Source organism: Mytilus edulis, chromosome 2, assembly GCF_963676685.1.
Source record: "Mytilus edulis chromosome 2, xbMytEdul2.2, whole genome shotgun sequence".
Classification (NCBI taxonomy): Eukaryota; Metazoa; Mollusca; class Bivalvia; order Mytilida; family Mytilidae; genus Mytilus; species Mytilus edulis.
The window spans coordinates 56,383,533-56,400,546 of NC_092345.1; the positions used below are offsets into that span (position 1 = coordinate 56,383,533).

At 30.7% G+C, this 17,014-nt stretch overlaps 1 protein-coding gene across 1 annotated transcript; it reads left to right on the forward strand.

Annotated features, from left to right (window-relative positions):
* Positions 1–2,309: 2,309 nt before the first annotated feature.
* LOC139512473 (uncharacterized) lies at positions 2,310–16,485 on the forward strand. The gene is made up of 8 exons (XM_071300102.1): positions 2,310–2,513; positions 7,512–7,673; positions 7,902–7,970; positions 9,577–9,753; positions 11,057–11,176; positions 13,070–13,171; positions 13,643–13,718; positions 14,450–16,485. The coding sequence occupies exons 1-8, from the start codon at positions 2,453–2,455 to the stop codon at positions 15,156–15,158; spliced, it is 1,476 nt and encodes a 491-aa protein (XP_071156203.1). The 5' UTR covers positions 2,310–2,452; the 3' UTR covers positions 15,159–16,485.
* The last annotated feature ends 529 nt before the right edge of the window (positions 16,486–17,014 follow it).

Below are 17,014 nucleotides of genomic sequence, written 5' to 3' on the forward strand. Positions count from 1 at the left end.
TGCAACCTTGATATTAAATCTCCGATAGAAGAAGTAGTCAGGTGAAAAGTAACTATTGAAAATACATATACATATGTACTTGCATACACATGCATTTAAAGAATGCAATATCTCAATAGTATAAAACTTTTTCTCCATTGAGTACTAAGATAAAATAAACTGTTGGAAAATTGCAAGTACAAAAAAATGCATGCTCGATATATTCTTTTCAAGATTTGAATTGCATGATCAATAACTGAAGAAATTCCCAGAAGTTGATATTTAGAATAGTTGCCCTCAACGTTTAGTATCTGATATTTGTTACTGAGCTTTTTTCAGCAGTGGCGATTTCCTGCAAAATAGACTCAAGTATTCATATTCGTTGTTATTTTGTTGAAGAAGAAATACAGAAAAGAAACAAAGTCAAAATACAAAGACGAAAAAAAATCAACTATCACCTCTTCTGGCTGTTTCAAAATCCGTTGTCCAATCCGTTGTCCTCAAATACAGTTCCTTGCTATTTGATTTCGTTTGTGTAAATAACAATATATCTTTTCGTTCAAAATATTTCAATACAGATTTAAAAATTCACGCTTTTGATATAACTGTCTAAAATGAAACAAAAATCTTTTCTTGATAATATCAATGTAGGACTATTTCCTGATTCTTTATAACGTGTTTCCATGGTCACCTAGCCATAATTTTACATAGACTGTAAACATTTATGATAAAAACTGAAACTATCAGTTCTTCTTCGTAGTTCTTAAAATATGATATATATGCAAATGAGTAACAGAATTTACAATGTCTTCATGATTCGTACATAATCTTGTTTTGGGAGTCAACACTTTTTACGCTTTTTCTAAACAAAAACGTCCACTGTAACACAATGTTGAAAAAACTATTACAATTGTCAGTTATAAATTTAATATTTTTTTTAGTTTCTAAACAAATCAGAATAAAAAATGGCTGGCAAGGCAATAACTATTAAGCCATTTTGTCATTTTAAGGGTATTGGAAACAGTAAATTAGTCCTGGTATCTATGATGAGTTCATTATTTATGCAAACATGTATTTTTATATATCCAGAATGCAGTGGTAAAGTTAAAAGACGACTTTACTAGTTGAATTTTTCAAAATAGTCTTAAATAACGTAATGAGTTGACGAAAAGGTCTTTACATTTATATACAGTTGTCAACTAATTTATAGTCCTTCCTACAACGTCCTTTAAAGTCGGATATGTTTGGTCGTTTTGAAAAAAATATTCAATAACTTCACTTAAATGATAAAAAAAGTATTGCATATTGATAACATGTATGTTTCTACAAGGTTAAATGAATGTTTAAATAGTCTTACATAACATTACCTCGCATGTAGTTGCAAACTCATTTATAGCCCTCTCCCCAACCCCTACTACATGTACGTCCTTTGATATCGTCTATCTTTGGATATTTCTAAAAAATAAAAAAAAAACTCTCTCGCAAATGATATATAGTAACATTTTACATAAACTTAAATGATATATATTGCACATTGATAACATGGAGCCATCCACAAGGTTAAATGAATGATGATAAAATCAGTGGCAAATATTACATTGCATAACATGTTCAAAGGAAACTGTATGATTACTGGATAAACATCGTAACTGTAAATCTGTAAAAAAGTGTGTGTCAGGTTGTAAACAAAATGCAATCTCGATAAAAAAAACTCTCATAGAAGAAGTCAGACGAAAATTAGGTGAAACAACGCAATTTGAATATTACGTTTCTGCTGTGTCACGTTCTACCTACGTAGTGTGGACTGCATGAACTTCATGTGATTCATATGTTAAAATCAAGTTGGAAAAACTGTATGTGTATGAGAAAAGTAAAAATGTTCCTTCAAATTACAAAAAAAGAATGTTACTATAACTCGTAATTTTGTAGTTTTCGTAAACTGGAAAACAAATTTAATTCAAATTAAAATGTATAATTATTTTGATAAGACTTGGATTATATCAAAGTAACTGAAATACTATTGGATAAAGTGACATTTGTGTCCCATTTTCCAACATTAGAACCTTTTGTATACAGTGACTTTTCTTTCCTAACTTGTTTGTTTTTTTTGGCGAATGAAAATCGCAAAAGCAAATTATTTTTGAAAAATATATATAAGGACAGCACTATTTATTTCGTCTATATATCGTATCATGCCACAATACATGTGCCCCTTCTGAAACTAAATCTCCAAATATTGTATGAACCAGAAACAAATAATAATGTTAGTTAATTTCATTTATAGCTGAAATTGGAAATTCCAATACCAAAAACTTTCAGCAAATTATGTTGCTATTAATTCTTATTCATATTTTTTACAGGAAGTGCTAGGGTCAATTGTACATGTATAGTATGATTTTGTTAGATATAATTTATGGTCTATTTCCGTCCGGTTCATAGGGAACACTAAATACTCTCATATATTGATAAAAACATGTCCTCTTTTAATTTTGTGATCATTTTAATTGTTTTTTACAATTTCGTATCAGTTGTTGGTAAGTTCATTTTAATATATTTTCTTGCATGTAATCAATTCATACATCTAAATGTATTACAAATCTGAATAATTATGTATCCCGTGATGGATTTAAATATTTTCTGTATTTGCAATGAACTTGATAGAATTTGTGAGATTTCCTTGCCTTTAGTGGACATTACCCCGTAGCTATATGTGTGAAAATGTTGTACTTGAATAAGTGTGATCGGAATCATGCAAACGATTTTGTTAAAACTAGTGCCTTGGAAAGAGATCTTTTGCTCCTATTAAAGTTTTACAAATTTGAACTGCAATAAAGGAAGAGCTCTTTTGCAATTTTTAAATAGTACGTTTGTTTATTTTGTGTTAGGAATGTTTAAACCTGTGAAAGAAACCATGCATTGAAGTTTCAAGTTTTGTTGTTGTTGAAGGTTATCAAATGTAGAATCGCAATAAAGGAGTGGCTTCTTTGTATTTTATATCGCGTTTGGTGAACCTGTGTCAGAAATAGGGAAACAATTCATAATCTTTCTTTCACCGGGTAATAATAACAATAACTACCGTTTTTTTTTGGGGGGGGGGGGGGGGGGTTAGGAAAAATTCAATTACTGACTGCATCCTACTCCCAGTCTGGTTCTTGATTCACTCATTTTCTTCGTTTAAATCGGCGATCGCCTCCACGTGACATTAATATCTACTGAACACATGTATTTTCAGAGTTTAGTTTAATTAGCTATAAAACCAGGTTCAATCCACCATTTACTACATAGGCAAGTGCCTGTACAAAGTCAGGAATACAGTTGTTATCCGTTTGTTTGAAGCATTTGCCATCTAATTAGGGACTTTCTGTTTAGAATTTTCCTCGGAGTTCACTAGTTTTTTAATTTACTTTTCATTGCATACGAATGTTTGTCATTTATTTTTCTATTTCAATGTTCTAATGCAAAATAGAGGCATAAAAAAAAATCAATATTCAAAATTCAACTTTTGTACAAAAATATGTTGTTGAATACATTTCAATATTGTTTGCACGACAATATTCATGTACAAAGTTATTCTTTCTGAATAGAACTGATATACTTGGGAATGAAAAGGTTTTGAATAACATTAAATACATATTTGTATCATGGTCGAAAGTTCTAGTATTTTTGATGTACATGAAGCTATTTGATGAACATGAACATGTATATAAAAATTCATTTAACTGAAAACTTAATTTATTACATGATATTTGGTTTTTTTTAATCGGATCAGAAATCATTTTCTTTTCCCTTCTTGTTTCGACTTTTATTTTAGAGCTGACATATTTACATGATGAATATGATGTCGATGATAACATTTTGTTAAACGTGAAATCTTTCTTTTAGTTTCAAAGCTATTAATAAATACAATTTAATTACAAATGATGTTCAAATTTAAAGCCAAGGGAAATAAATAAAACATAGTTCCTAAATTGATGAAATATAATAGATAGATACAGAAATAGGTCTAGGTTTAGACTCACACCGAACAGCAAGCTAAAAAGAGCATTAAAATACTAGTATAAAACCATACAAACGGGAAAATCAACGCTCTTATCTATATTAAAAACGAGAAAAATAAAGTTCAGAATACAACCGAGTAATACCAAATAAATTTCAGACCAACTCCGACTGGACGAGTAAGATTCAGTTCAGGCGAGTACAGATATAGGCCACTTCAGACTTTTATTAGTTTGTTGTGTTAAGTATGTCTTCAAAAATATATGAAAACATAGCTATCGTTTTTTACCAATACTAACTTGGGCAGGAATTACAATTTCTATCATTTTATTTCTGCATGGACTTGCATGGATTTGTTTGTTATGTTGATTTATAGATCAGATAAAAATATGCATATTAATTAAACAAGTTGAATAAATTAACATAACTACATATAAAGTAGCCGTAACCCAGAGTTCCCAGTTCAAGTTGTCTTCTGCTATTTTCAAAAGTTTGAACACGTGACTGACTAAAACATCTTTTTTCTTTTGTGTAGTTCTTAAGTCCTTCTATTAGACTTTGTCATCTTGTATTTTAGATAAAAAGAACAAAACCTTTGTCAGTAACATGATTTTTTAACTTACAGTACATTTCCACTACTTATACTGTTTGTGCATAAAACCTACAATCATCACTTTTAAATAAACTTATCATACATACCAGGATTGAAATTTTGTATTTGCAAAAAACGCCAGTTTTGTCTACAAAAGACTCATCAATGACGCTCGAATAAAACAAAATTAAAGAGACCAAATAAAGTACGAAGTTGAAGAGAATTGAGGACCAAATGATAGCTACATTTTGCAAAATACAGCTAAGTAATCTATTCGTGAGGTAGAAAAGCCCTATTTTTCAAAAATTCAAAGTTTTGTAAGCAGTTAGTTTAAAACTATGACCATATCAATGATAATTCATGTCAACACATAGGCCAAATAAAGTACGAAGTTGAAGAGCATTCAGGACCAAATATTCCTAAAGTTTTGACATTCATGTCAATACAGAAGTTCTAACTACTGGGCTGGTGATACCATCTGAAAAAAAATCTCCATCGGCAGTGACATCGACCGAGTGTTTATAAAAAAAACATCAAAGATAAAAGAATTGATATTTTGTATTTTCCCCAAATCCGCGTTTTGTCTACAAAAGACTCATCAGTTAAGCCTTATGTTTTTCAAATTCCAAGTAAACAGTTAATTTATAGTTATGACCATATCAATGATGATTCATGTCAACACAAAAGTTCTGACTACTGGGCTTGTGATACCCTCGGTTAATAAAGACTCCACTAACAGTGGCATCGAGCCAGTGATTGTAAATAAACTCATCACAGATACCAGTATTGAAATTTTGTATTTGCGCAATTTACTTTTAATCCTATAATGCAAAGATTTATTCATAATGAAAAGGATGTCTGAGTTTTTACAATTTTTTCCATGCATAAATAAAGGCAACAGTAGTATACCGCTGTTCAAATGTCATAAATCGATTTAACTGAAATAATACCGGGTCACAAATTATAACTGAGGGTAACATATCAACTAGCTAAAACAGTTTGATCACCATAAAATTTGACTATAGTGATCTTTTTACCTAAGTCAACTAAATGTCATGTTTAAAATTTTTTAATTAAATCTTTTTCATCCTCCGCTGGTCAAAACAATCCCTATATTTCTTGTATCAACCAAAACGAGTGAATATAGTTTACTATTTAGTTAAATTATTACTTTGTAATTTGGACCTAGAGTGGATAAGAACAAAATTACTGTTGTTTTGTGTATATTTTAGAAACGTATTTAATAGAGGAAGAAACATTTAGTTGCCTTCTTGGGCAGTAAAATAAGATCTACATACATTGTAGTTGTAAAATGACAGAAAAGGTCATTTGACGCTTTATATGAGGTGTAGACAGGCCAAATGTATACAATAAATTCAAATTAAGATTGAAAAAATAAGTAAACATGTTTAATATAATTTTTGAAACGATTACTTGTGAGAGTTATTATCCTTGAATTGGGAGATGCGCTAATTTTTGTTGTTTTATTAACGAACAAAAATAAACATTTGTTAAATACAAACACAAAAAAAAAAAACAATAAGCAAATTAACATATCAAATAAGTTTAAACCGAAACTGTCTGTCGACTTTTAACAAAGATTTGAATGAAGATGTTTTGCCAATTTTAGTAAGTTTTTTCTCTTTAAAAGAAAGAAGTCAAATTGGCCAACGGCAGAAATGATCAGCATCAAAGATCTTATCTATTAAGTCAAATGAATGATATAATTACTGGAAAAAAATGGTTGTTAAAAATTTTATATAAATTTAATCCATTTTTATTATCATGTCCGAAATGTAAATTGCAAACCGAAACTCGGTCCAGCAAAAAGATTTTCACTCCTTTTGCTTTAAAACCAAATTTTTCTAACGCATTGTATTTGTTTGATGCTAAATACCAGGTGTGCGAAACATGTCTAATGGAGTCTCCAGTTGTTTAATATCTTAGGATAATCTGATTGGATTAAATACTGATATTGTAAAAATAACTGTATATCGTTTGAGATTGCATTTTCGTTATGTAAGTGTGTCACTTTTTGTGATGTACTATGGTGTCTATCTTTGAGGAAACATGTTCGTAGTTGTTCTGCGGTTTGCATGTTATGTCTATTGTATCATTTGTTTGTGCATTACTATATGATGAGTGTTTTTGTGTGTATTTGTGCTGTATTTCTGTCACGTAGTTTTGTCATTTTACCGATATTATTTTTAACATTGTCATATAAGCAGAAGGTTGTTCTAGTCATAAAACCAGGTTTAACCCAACATATTCCTAGTTGTTTTGTACCAAGATAGAAATACGACAGTTGATATCAAACCGTTCGTTTCTATGTAAGTTGACATTTGTTCGTGTTGTACTTCAGTGTTTCTGTTGTTCCTTTGTTTTCCTCTTTAAGTTGATGTGTTTCTCTTAGTTTTAGTTTTTTACCCGGATTTTTACCCATGTTAAAACTACAATAAAGTATAGCTTGCATCAATTATTTCGATTCTGATTATGACAACTAAGGTAACTTCTATGTCCGATGTGTATGAGGGTTAAGCGATTGTGTAGGCTCTTCCATGAACCTCCCTTTTTCGTTTATAAAGAAGCAAACAGCTGGCACCTTTTTCAAAGGGAGAAGTGTTTGAACAGGCAGCATGAACGGTTGTCGTTTCTAGGTCAAATATGTCAATTTCGGAATGCAACACTTTACAGTCATAATAAACGAATTAGAAACAACATGTGCATCATTTTAGAATTTGGAAATGTTGTAAGTGAATCACATATATTAAATGCATGTCAACTTGATAACATTCATTATTCTGCAGTAGTCAATATACGCATGTGCCAAAAAAAAAATTGGATTTATAGCATGGGTTTAATCATAAAGCGAAAGAAGCACGTTATATTAGAATTAACTGTAAAACATATAGTCTAACCTTTTTTTATCAATATGCTTTTGAAGCGAAATCATCATGGTTGGAAGCAAGAAGCAAATGTAAGACACAGAACAAGATTTTGGTGCCAAACAAGATAGTTCAACGAGAGTTAGAATCTCACTACAGAACTAATAAATCTGTATGGACATCTGATTATGTTCTTCATTTAGGATGCAATATCAGTACTGGTAAGAACAATATGGTTTTCGTGTATAAAACGTTTGGTTTGGTATTACACTGATTTCAGTAATAAATCGTAATATTATAATTCAAAAAGACAAAAGATTACTTCAAGCGATCATTAACTTTTCATCTGTTAAAAGATTTAAAATCTCCTTTCTCACTTCAAATTAGTTTTAAGATAATAAAAAAAATGTATAATGTTTGCTTAAGGTAATATGCGTACTATTTTATAGGAGTTTGTCCTGCTTTATACGTTGAACAAGTTCTAAAGAAGGAATCTTACCTTGGATTATGTAAAAAAGGTAGGTGTATATCCAGGGATTTTGATGTTTGGTCGGCTTGAAATGAAGGTTGTATGTTAAAAATGTTCTCTCAGAATAAGAATAAACCAATCTGGACAATTCAAGAAAGGATAAAATGTATTATATTAGATATAATATTTACTGATTAATGTAATTTTAAATTTCAATAGGTGTTTTCATATTTCAAATTACACTACACAATAATAAACCATAATTTGTCTAAATAAAAGAAAAAGCATTCAAACGTTGTTATAGCTTGCATTTACCTTATGAAGGAGTTTTCGAGTGCGAAATGAGTAAAAATCAGGTTTGAAGCGGTTTTGGAACTCTGTAATTCTTTTCGCACATTGTGTTGTTGTGTAGGATAAGACCGCCAAAAAACGCTTAAAAAAACTTTATTCTGAAAAACTGCCATAACTTTAATAACATAGAAGACATTGTCAGTACAAAAAAAAGGTACTCGGTATCTGGAGATGTTTTTCCGAGCGAGTACTCGAGTATATATTATCAGTTTGTTTTAGATTTATGAGTTTGACTGTCTCTTTGGTATCTTTCGTCCCTCTTTTATCGCTCGATAAAAATAAATTAGCGAATCTTCATCGAATTGACATCCCTACTTTCTTGTAGGTTTTTTTATCGGGCCCTAATCAGTGTTTCTATGCATATCATGTACAATATAAGGATTCTTTTTTACTCTAATTTCTTAAATTTTATACAATCTTGCATTGCAACAAATGAGTCTAAAGACTCCCTTTCAATTTTTATTATTTGTCGGGAATTTTTTCTGAAATTATCAGATGTCACATATTTATAACATTTATTATATCCGTAATAAACAATGCCCTGTTTGTATTCTGATATCAATTGGGCAATTGCCGCGGAACAACTATATCGATAACACAGAAGAAACAATTCCTTAAAATACTGATGGTCATATAAAACTTGATACGTCGTAAACCAAGGTGGATAAGGGGTCTCAATTAAACTTCATAGAATTTTTCAGTAATTTTTCGAAATGTTGTTTTTATCAGAATTTTAAAAAAAAAGGAATGGATGACCGGATTTTTTCTCATCCAACAGATTGGCCAAATTGTCAGATTGTGTATAGGCTATGCATGGAATATCAAATTTTGAGTCATGATAAGAAAACTCACAAAAAATTGTCGAGATAAAATGTGAGAAGATAGCTCTTATAACATGCTTTCAGAGGAGAAAAACAAAAACAATGGATCACCGGACTTGTTTTCTCGCTGCATATGAAAAAAGGTTACTTCACAACACTTCCTGTGTAAAAAAATATTTTATCTGCGTTATCTCCCCTACTACATGTGTATGAGTTTTCTCCCCTGAAGTGGCAAAATTGAAGAAAAAAATAATCTAAAAAAAAGTATTGTGTTTTTTGTTTTGGAAAATAGGGCCGTTAATATGATAAAACACGAAATGTTCTATATTAAAATGAAAAGTCTTACACATGAATTAAAAACTGCTTTCAAAATTTGCACATTTCATTTGTTATCTGCTACTTTAAAATCCAAGATAAACCAAAACACCCTATCCACCTTTAGCTCTCTTTGTTACGCTTGTTTTAATTGCTTATTTTTAACAGATTCGTCAGCAACTGTTTCTCAAACAAAATCTATATTTCGAATCGATTTCAATAGTCATTACGAGAGTACATGCAGAGAAGGTAGCCTAGTTAACATCAGCAATATGGAGGCACTTCATAATGTAATTGAAGAGATGACATGGAATACAACATATTGGATTAATTCTATCAATCTTGGTATGTTAAAAGTTAAAAGCTAACTGATCGCGTGATAACGTTATCTGTACCATAAACAAACGTCGAGGAGCTTATCAATCGAAGGTAGGATCTCTCTTTTTTTTTTGTCAAATTTTATCGGCTGTGAAAATGCCTTTATACAAGTTAAAAAGGTTAAAGATATATATATATATAAAAAAGAAGAAAATTTTATTTTCATTCAATCATAAGAAAGGAAAATCATAGTAGTGAATTCGAAATGACAATAAGCCTTTAACAGCCAGTTTGGTTCAATTTTGTAAAACAAGCTTAGAAACATCGCTGATGCATTATTCACATGCAACTGAATCGTTCAACCTTATTAAATCTGTATTCATATGACCTTCAATATGAGCCATTAGCTTAAGTTTGACTTCGCATGTATTAGTTGATTAAAAGGAAAAGAATGACAACATTGAAAGTAAAACAAGTTGAACCATTTCGTTGACTTTTTCGATAAAAAAAAAAGCATTCTTATACAGGTACAATTGAGGATTTACTCCTTTTTTGTATTCCATTATATGAAATCCAACAGACCTCGATAATCACACACTGCCGCAATCTATACTAATTGATCTTCTTGTTTATGTTATATCGGGTAATGTGACCGTCAGGAGTCTTAGGAAAAAAAGGAAAATCACAAAAATACTGATGTCCGAGAAAAATTCAAAACGAACTTGTTGTAATTTGTATATACGTTTTTTTTAAAGCAAACATGAGAATTTGAGTCAAATTGGTGAACTTGAATTTGACAACTTATGCCCCTTTAACAAACACCAAGACGGATTTTTAAATAATTTTGTCATTAATGTGAAATGTTACGGGTGCAGATTATAAACAAAAACATTATCGGTGAAAAAATATGAATGCTTGTCCTGGTACATACTTGTTTTCTCACTCAGTCTGACTATTGTCACTTCCGTGTTAGTATGTTGATATACATTGCTGTTTTTTTTATGATCAATGGCATACGTTTTAGAATCTTCATATTTAATAGTATTTGTAAGTGTGTATAGTATTTTAATGTTTGATATAGATATTCATTTATTGTACAACGGCACTTCTACATTTGCAAAAGGACGTACTAAATTGTTATTTGCAAATAAGGGTTTTACTTTAAAATGGTTAATGGCATAATAAGATTGCCCAACAAATTGTAAAGTACCAACTATTGCATGATTATATTATAAAAAAACAACATAGTTTTGTAATATCATAATATCCCTGCTAACTACAGTAGCAGACATTCTGATCAATTCATAACACTTTTCTATAACATTTTTAGATCCCGAAAGTTTTGTTCTACAATGTATGCTGTTCACCAAATATCCAAACAACACGGGAAATTCAAAAACACTGACAGCTAGTGCTTGTAGAGAAAAATATGAATTCATATGTACAAAAGGTATAGATATAAATATCTTATAATTTAAAGGCGACATTGAATGTTATGAAACTGCTTTGTTTCATTAGTGCATCTTTGAAATTATAAGTGTTTTGAATATACATTGAACATTTGTAAATGTTTGTTTGTTTTGAGATTATAACACAGTGATGACTGCTGTAACCATATTTTGACTAATTTACCGGTTATTAAATTGAGAATGCAAATGGGGAATGTGTCAAAGAGACAACAACCCGACCAAATAAAAAACAACAGCAGAGGGTCACCAACAGGTCTTCAATGTAGCGAGAAATTCCCGCACCCGGAGGCGTCCTTCAGCTGGCCCCTAAACAAATATATACTAGTCCAGTGATAATGAACGCCATACTAATTTCCAAATTGTACACAAGAAACTAAAATTAAAATAATACAAGACTAACAAAGGCCAGAGGCTCCTGACTTGGGACAAGCGCAAACATGCGGCGGGGTTAAACATGTTTGTGAGATCTCAACCCTCCCCCTATACCTCTAACCAATGTAGAAAATTAAACGCATAACAATACGCACATTAAAATTCAGTTCAAGGGAAGTCCGAGTCTGATGTCAGAAGATGTAACCAAAGAAAATAAACAAAATGACAATAATACATAAATAACAACAGACTACTAGCAGTTAACTGACATGCCAGCTCCAGACTTCAATTAAACTGACTGAAAGATTATGATTTCATCATATGAACATCAGGCACAATCCTTCCCGTTAGGGGTTTAGTATCATACCATCATAACATAAATGAGAAGAACATAACCCGTGTCATGCCAATAACTGTTTTTAGAATAAATGTGTTTAGTTCCGATGCAAAGACCTTATCAGTGACTCAATATTAACGCCAAAATATGCAATCTTTAATGACTTGACAACAGTATCGTAATTATATCCCTTCTTAATAAGTCTATTCAAAGGTTTTGTAAGTTTCTGAGGTGAATACTGACACCTTTGTGCTTGATAAAGAATATTTCCATAAAAAATTGGATGTGAAATACCTGAACGTATTAGAAGTCTGCATGTTGAGCTATATTTACGAATGATGTCTTTATACCGATGATAAAATTTAGTAAATGTTTTGACTAGTTTGTAATATCGAAAACCCTGGTGTAATAATTTTTCAGTAATACATAAATTTCTCTCGTTAAAATGTCTGTTTTGTACGGAATTTGATACGACTGACATACAAGTGAGAGTTTTAGCGCTATAAAACCAGATTCAATCCACTATTTTCTACATTTGAAAATGCCTGTACCAAGTCAGAAATATGACAGTTGTTGTCCATTCGTTTGATATGTTTTATCATTTGATTGCCACAGAATAAGAGAAACAAAGATTATTACATTAACACCAGTGGATTATCGGCTGTATCAAATCGAGCTAGTTAAATTATCAAGTTTGAAGTCCGATCCTCAGCGAGGACTTTACAATTCATAATTTACCTATCAAGATTTGATGAATCTGATAATCCAGGGGTTATTGTGTAGGAATCTGTTTCTTTATTGATTGAAAAATAAATTTTATGTTTTGTTAAACGAAAATCCCCTTCGAGTGCCTTCCACATTCCACAAAGTGTGTTGACATATTTGGATTCATCCTGTGAGCTTATAAAACTTCATCCAATCATCGTCTGAGATCACTGGCAACCAAGCGTTGATTACATTTTTGTTTTATACAATTGGTTAGAAAACGGTTCAAAAAGGCTTAATTTGCCGAAGAATTAGAGGCATACTATTTTCTCATTTCCTAACTATAGTGATTTTTATTTCATTATGAACACTTGTGTACATTGTTTAATTTCTTTTTTTCTAAAACATTGCTGTTACTGAATGTCTTTCACTATTATTTTGTATTTTAATTTCATTTCAGGGGAGCATTATGGCACAGTTATTTCTAAACAGAAAGTCCCAAACGATTCCATACCAGTACAATTATGGAAAAAGAATCAACCGGGATACACTTCTAACGACGGTGAGCGCTAGATAATAAAAATCAAAATAGGTTTTTGAAGTTTTAAGTTACCAGAAATAAATAAAATCAAGAGCTCAATAACATAATCATAGTTCTCTTTTGTCTTTGTCTTCCTTCTTTTTTAATTTGTTCAAAACAAACATTTTTTTTATGATAACTTGAAAATTCCTTGTTTGGCAGGAATACAACTTATACATAATATGGAAAATGCATGGAAAGGAAACAGTTTATATTTTTTGTAAACAATAGGCTTAATTGTATGTAGACTTTTATTTAAAAAAAGAAAACAACCGAAATAATTGCCGAATGGCAAGATAACTTTCTCTTTATTGATTGAAATGAAAAGGACGAAATATTCATAAGGAAGGGAGATTATTAATGCACTTATTGTGTACCTTTTCAGTGAAAACTTTTTTTTAATTGCAAGACTTATACAGATTAAGTTTATTATATTTTTTAACAATATTGTAGGAACGAAATTCTTCCAGATAAGTGGGGCTGTTTCATTGGTTGTTATTGTTTTTGGACTGATAATCATCGGATGTTTGTAAGCCATAAATATATTATATATATAATTCGTTTTTGATACATAATGGCGATGTCAATTTCAAATTCAACAATTTTAGTCTGCACTCGGCTTTTGTAAGTATTCATGTAGACGAGAACAGAATTTACAATTTCATTGGGGAATGTGATCATTATGATTCTTATTGTTGTTGTACATACAAATGACATGGCTGTATCTGTTGAATCCATTTTACTGATTCTTAATTCTACTTACTGTAGCTAAATATTTTAAGTTTTTTTCAGATTCATCTTTTATAAGTGTAAGAGACACAAAAATTCCTCGGAAATTCATCCAGGAAATATTATATAAGCATGACAATTATTCTGCATACACATGACTCAGCCATATCACCTGTCAAACAATGATATGCTACCAAGTCAAATTTAGTAATAGGAATATAGACTATTTCGGGACCTTGGTTGACTATGCCGTATGGATATTTGCCCATCGCTGAAGTCCGTACAGTGACCTGTAAATATTGCTCCAAATATTTCGTTTTGCCATAAGCAATTTTTTTAAACATTTAGTTTTATTAAATCTTGTTTCAGAAGGTATTATATTTACTCTCCGTCAGCTTATACAAAGAAATAATATATTATAAAATCAATCGAAGGCATAACTATACATTACTTTTCAACAACATTATTTGTAATTCAGTCTTATATTATCAAACCCATTAATAATATATTAATATATATTTTCATTGTAAGGCTTAGAAGATGGATTTCAAAAATGAAAAAAGACTTAATTGAAACCCTTCGACAAAAGTATGAACATTATATGTATGACGTTGAAAGAGTAGAACCAGAGCCTGAAAGCGTTCCTCAAACACCAGTGTCACTCGGTGGAGATTCTCTGTACGAAAATGTGCCTACCGGAATTGAGTTATCACGCGAGGCTAATATGACTGTAAGTTACATGACATCAAGAGAAATACGACGTCCAGTAACAGTTCCTACAAGCGATATAGAAGCATGGACACAAAATGCAATACCACCAAGACTAACTTTACCTCAACGTTTACCTTCCCGTGAAAAGGCCATCCGACGAAAAACTGGCAGTCGTCAATTTAATACACACCTTAAACCAACTCGCAAAAAACAATCTTTACCTCAAACGTCTCATCAGAATAGTAATGGTCATGAACAGAAACAAAATGATGAAACATCAAAAGTTGAAGCATCCGCCCCTATCCACCGACCAAAGCCAAGCCCAAAACCCCACACAAAAGATGTGACACTGAAATATAAAACTAATACCTCGAGGATAAAAGATGGAATTCAAGTACATGACATTAGTGGAGAATTTGCTTTTTATTTAAATACAGGTCAAAGTAGTGACATTGACAATACAGACAACTTGGAAGAAGACCAGGAATACGAAAATATCTGGCTGAACAGTAATGAACAGTCCATCTAAGGAAAAGGAAGCAAACTTTGAGTTCTTATAATTTTGCTCTTAGATTTTTTAAAAGTATATTTATATTCATTGTATTTTGGCAATATTGATTAAAAATTGTTTGAAAAATAGTATATACCATTGAATGTACGATAGAAAATGGAAAAAAGGGACACTGCAAGGGTTTTAGTTAATGCCAAATAGGAAACGTACGCACATTAAAAAAGTATGTATATATATTTAAGTAGGTTAAATTGTTTTCAAATCATAGCGTAAAACCTCACCATTAAAATCAAGTCATTCAATGTTAATTTTATGTTGAAATCAGCACCACATAATTTCTTAATATCAATATATTTACTAAATTTGAATTTATTTAAACTTTTCAAGGTACAATACAATAAATTAACTCTCTTTTAATGTTTCAAGAATGCGGTTTCATTGACTTTTAAAACGTGATATGCACAGAGGCCAAAAGCCGAAGTGAATATTAACTAAATATTTTATTTCATATTCCAAAAAGACAATATAAAAAAGAAGATGTGGTATGATTGTCAATGAGACAACTGTCCACAGGAGACCAAAATGACACAGACATTAACAACTATGCATTTAATGACAAATATTTACCAAAAACCAATAGTAAAACCAATTACACATCAACCAATTGACCATGCATAACGTTAAATGTAAAAGCGCGTGACGTTTAGCGCGATGAATAACGCTTTTCTCAAGACTAATATAATTTTTTACTCAAATCCTAAATTCTGAAAGAGAAACCTACTAAAACAATACCAATATAGAATACATTGTACTTATGGAATAATGCTGTAAGAAAACTTTGTTCGTCTGGATTTTAATTTATCTTTTCTTCCGAGCCGATAACTCTTGCCATAGAGTATGACTGTTAACTTACGTGTAACTTGCCACTATCACCTAAATGCGGAATTGAATTTAGTGTTACTAGGTTTCTTTTATATTAGTGTATAAACAAACAAAAACACTTCTACTAGTTTTTGGTCAATTTAGATGATGTGTAATATTTTCCCGAAATTCAAATAAATTTTTAACTCCAAATATAATGAAACCTCAGAGGTTTTTTAACCATAATATTTGGGTAAATATATATGTCTTTTGATGATTAATTGCGTGATTGGGTTCCTACCGCATGGATATATACCAATACCTCGTATTGACATGTGTATGGTTCATTTTTAAAAGTTGTAATTTACGTAAAGGAAAAAGAATAGCACAATATTTATATATTTAAGATAATGACTAAATTCAACAGTAAATGTTGATAAATGTTGGTAATGTCTTTCAGAACACCAATAAAATATGAAATTACTTTGCATTTTTACTTGGAATACATAATGATAAACATGTTTAATTGGTATAACTATGAAAATCAAGGTCTTAGTTCTTGAATTTCTTTTGTTTGTTATATATATGCAAAAAAGAACAAAACTATTCCATTGACTCATTGTCATCAGTGAAGGTTGTATTGGTATGCTAAATGTCATTATTGTTTTTCTTTGTTGTTGGGTCATTGTTTGATTGATGTGCCATCATGAATATCAATAATGTGGTCATTTTTATACATTTCCTGTTACAAAACTTTGAATTTTTCGAAAAACTAAGGATTTTCTTATCCCTGGAATAAATTATCTTAGCCGTATTTGGCACATTTTTTTGTAATTTTGGGTTATCAATGCTCTTCAACTTTGTACTTGTTTGGCTTAACTATTTTGATCAAAGCGTCACTGATGAGTCTTATGTAGACGAAACGCGCGTCTGGCGTACTAAATCACAATCCTGGTACCTTGATAACTATTAACAAAACAAACTGTTTAATTCACAAGGAATAGCCATTATAT

Excerpts from the sequence above, each read along its gene's own strand:
- LOC139512473 (XM_071300102.1), top strand. The coding sequence starts at position 2,453 with ATGTCCTCTTTTAATTTTGTGATCATTTTAATTGTTTTTTACAATTTC. Across the intron at positions 11,177-13,069 it reads TGAATTCATATGTACAAAAG|GGGAGCATTATGGCACAGTT; the intron begins GTATAGATATAA and ends ATTTCATTTCAG. Across the intron at positions 13,172-13,642 it reads GGGATACACTTCTAACGACG|GAACGAAATTCTTCCAGATA; the intron begins GTGAGCGCTAGA and ends ACAATATTGTAG.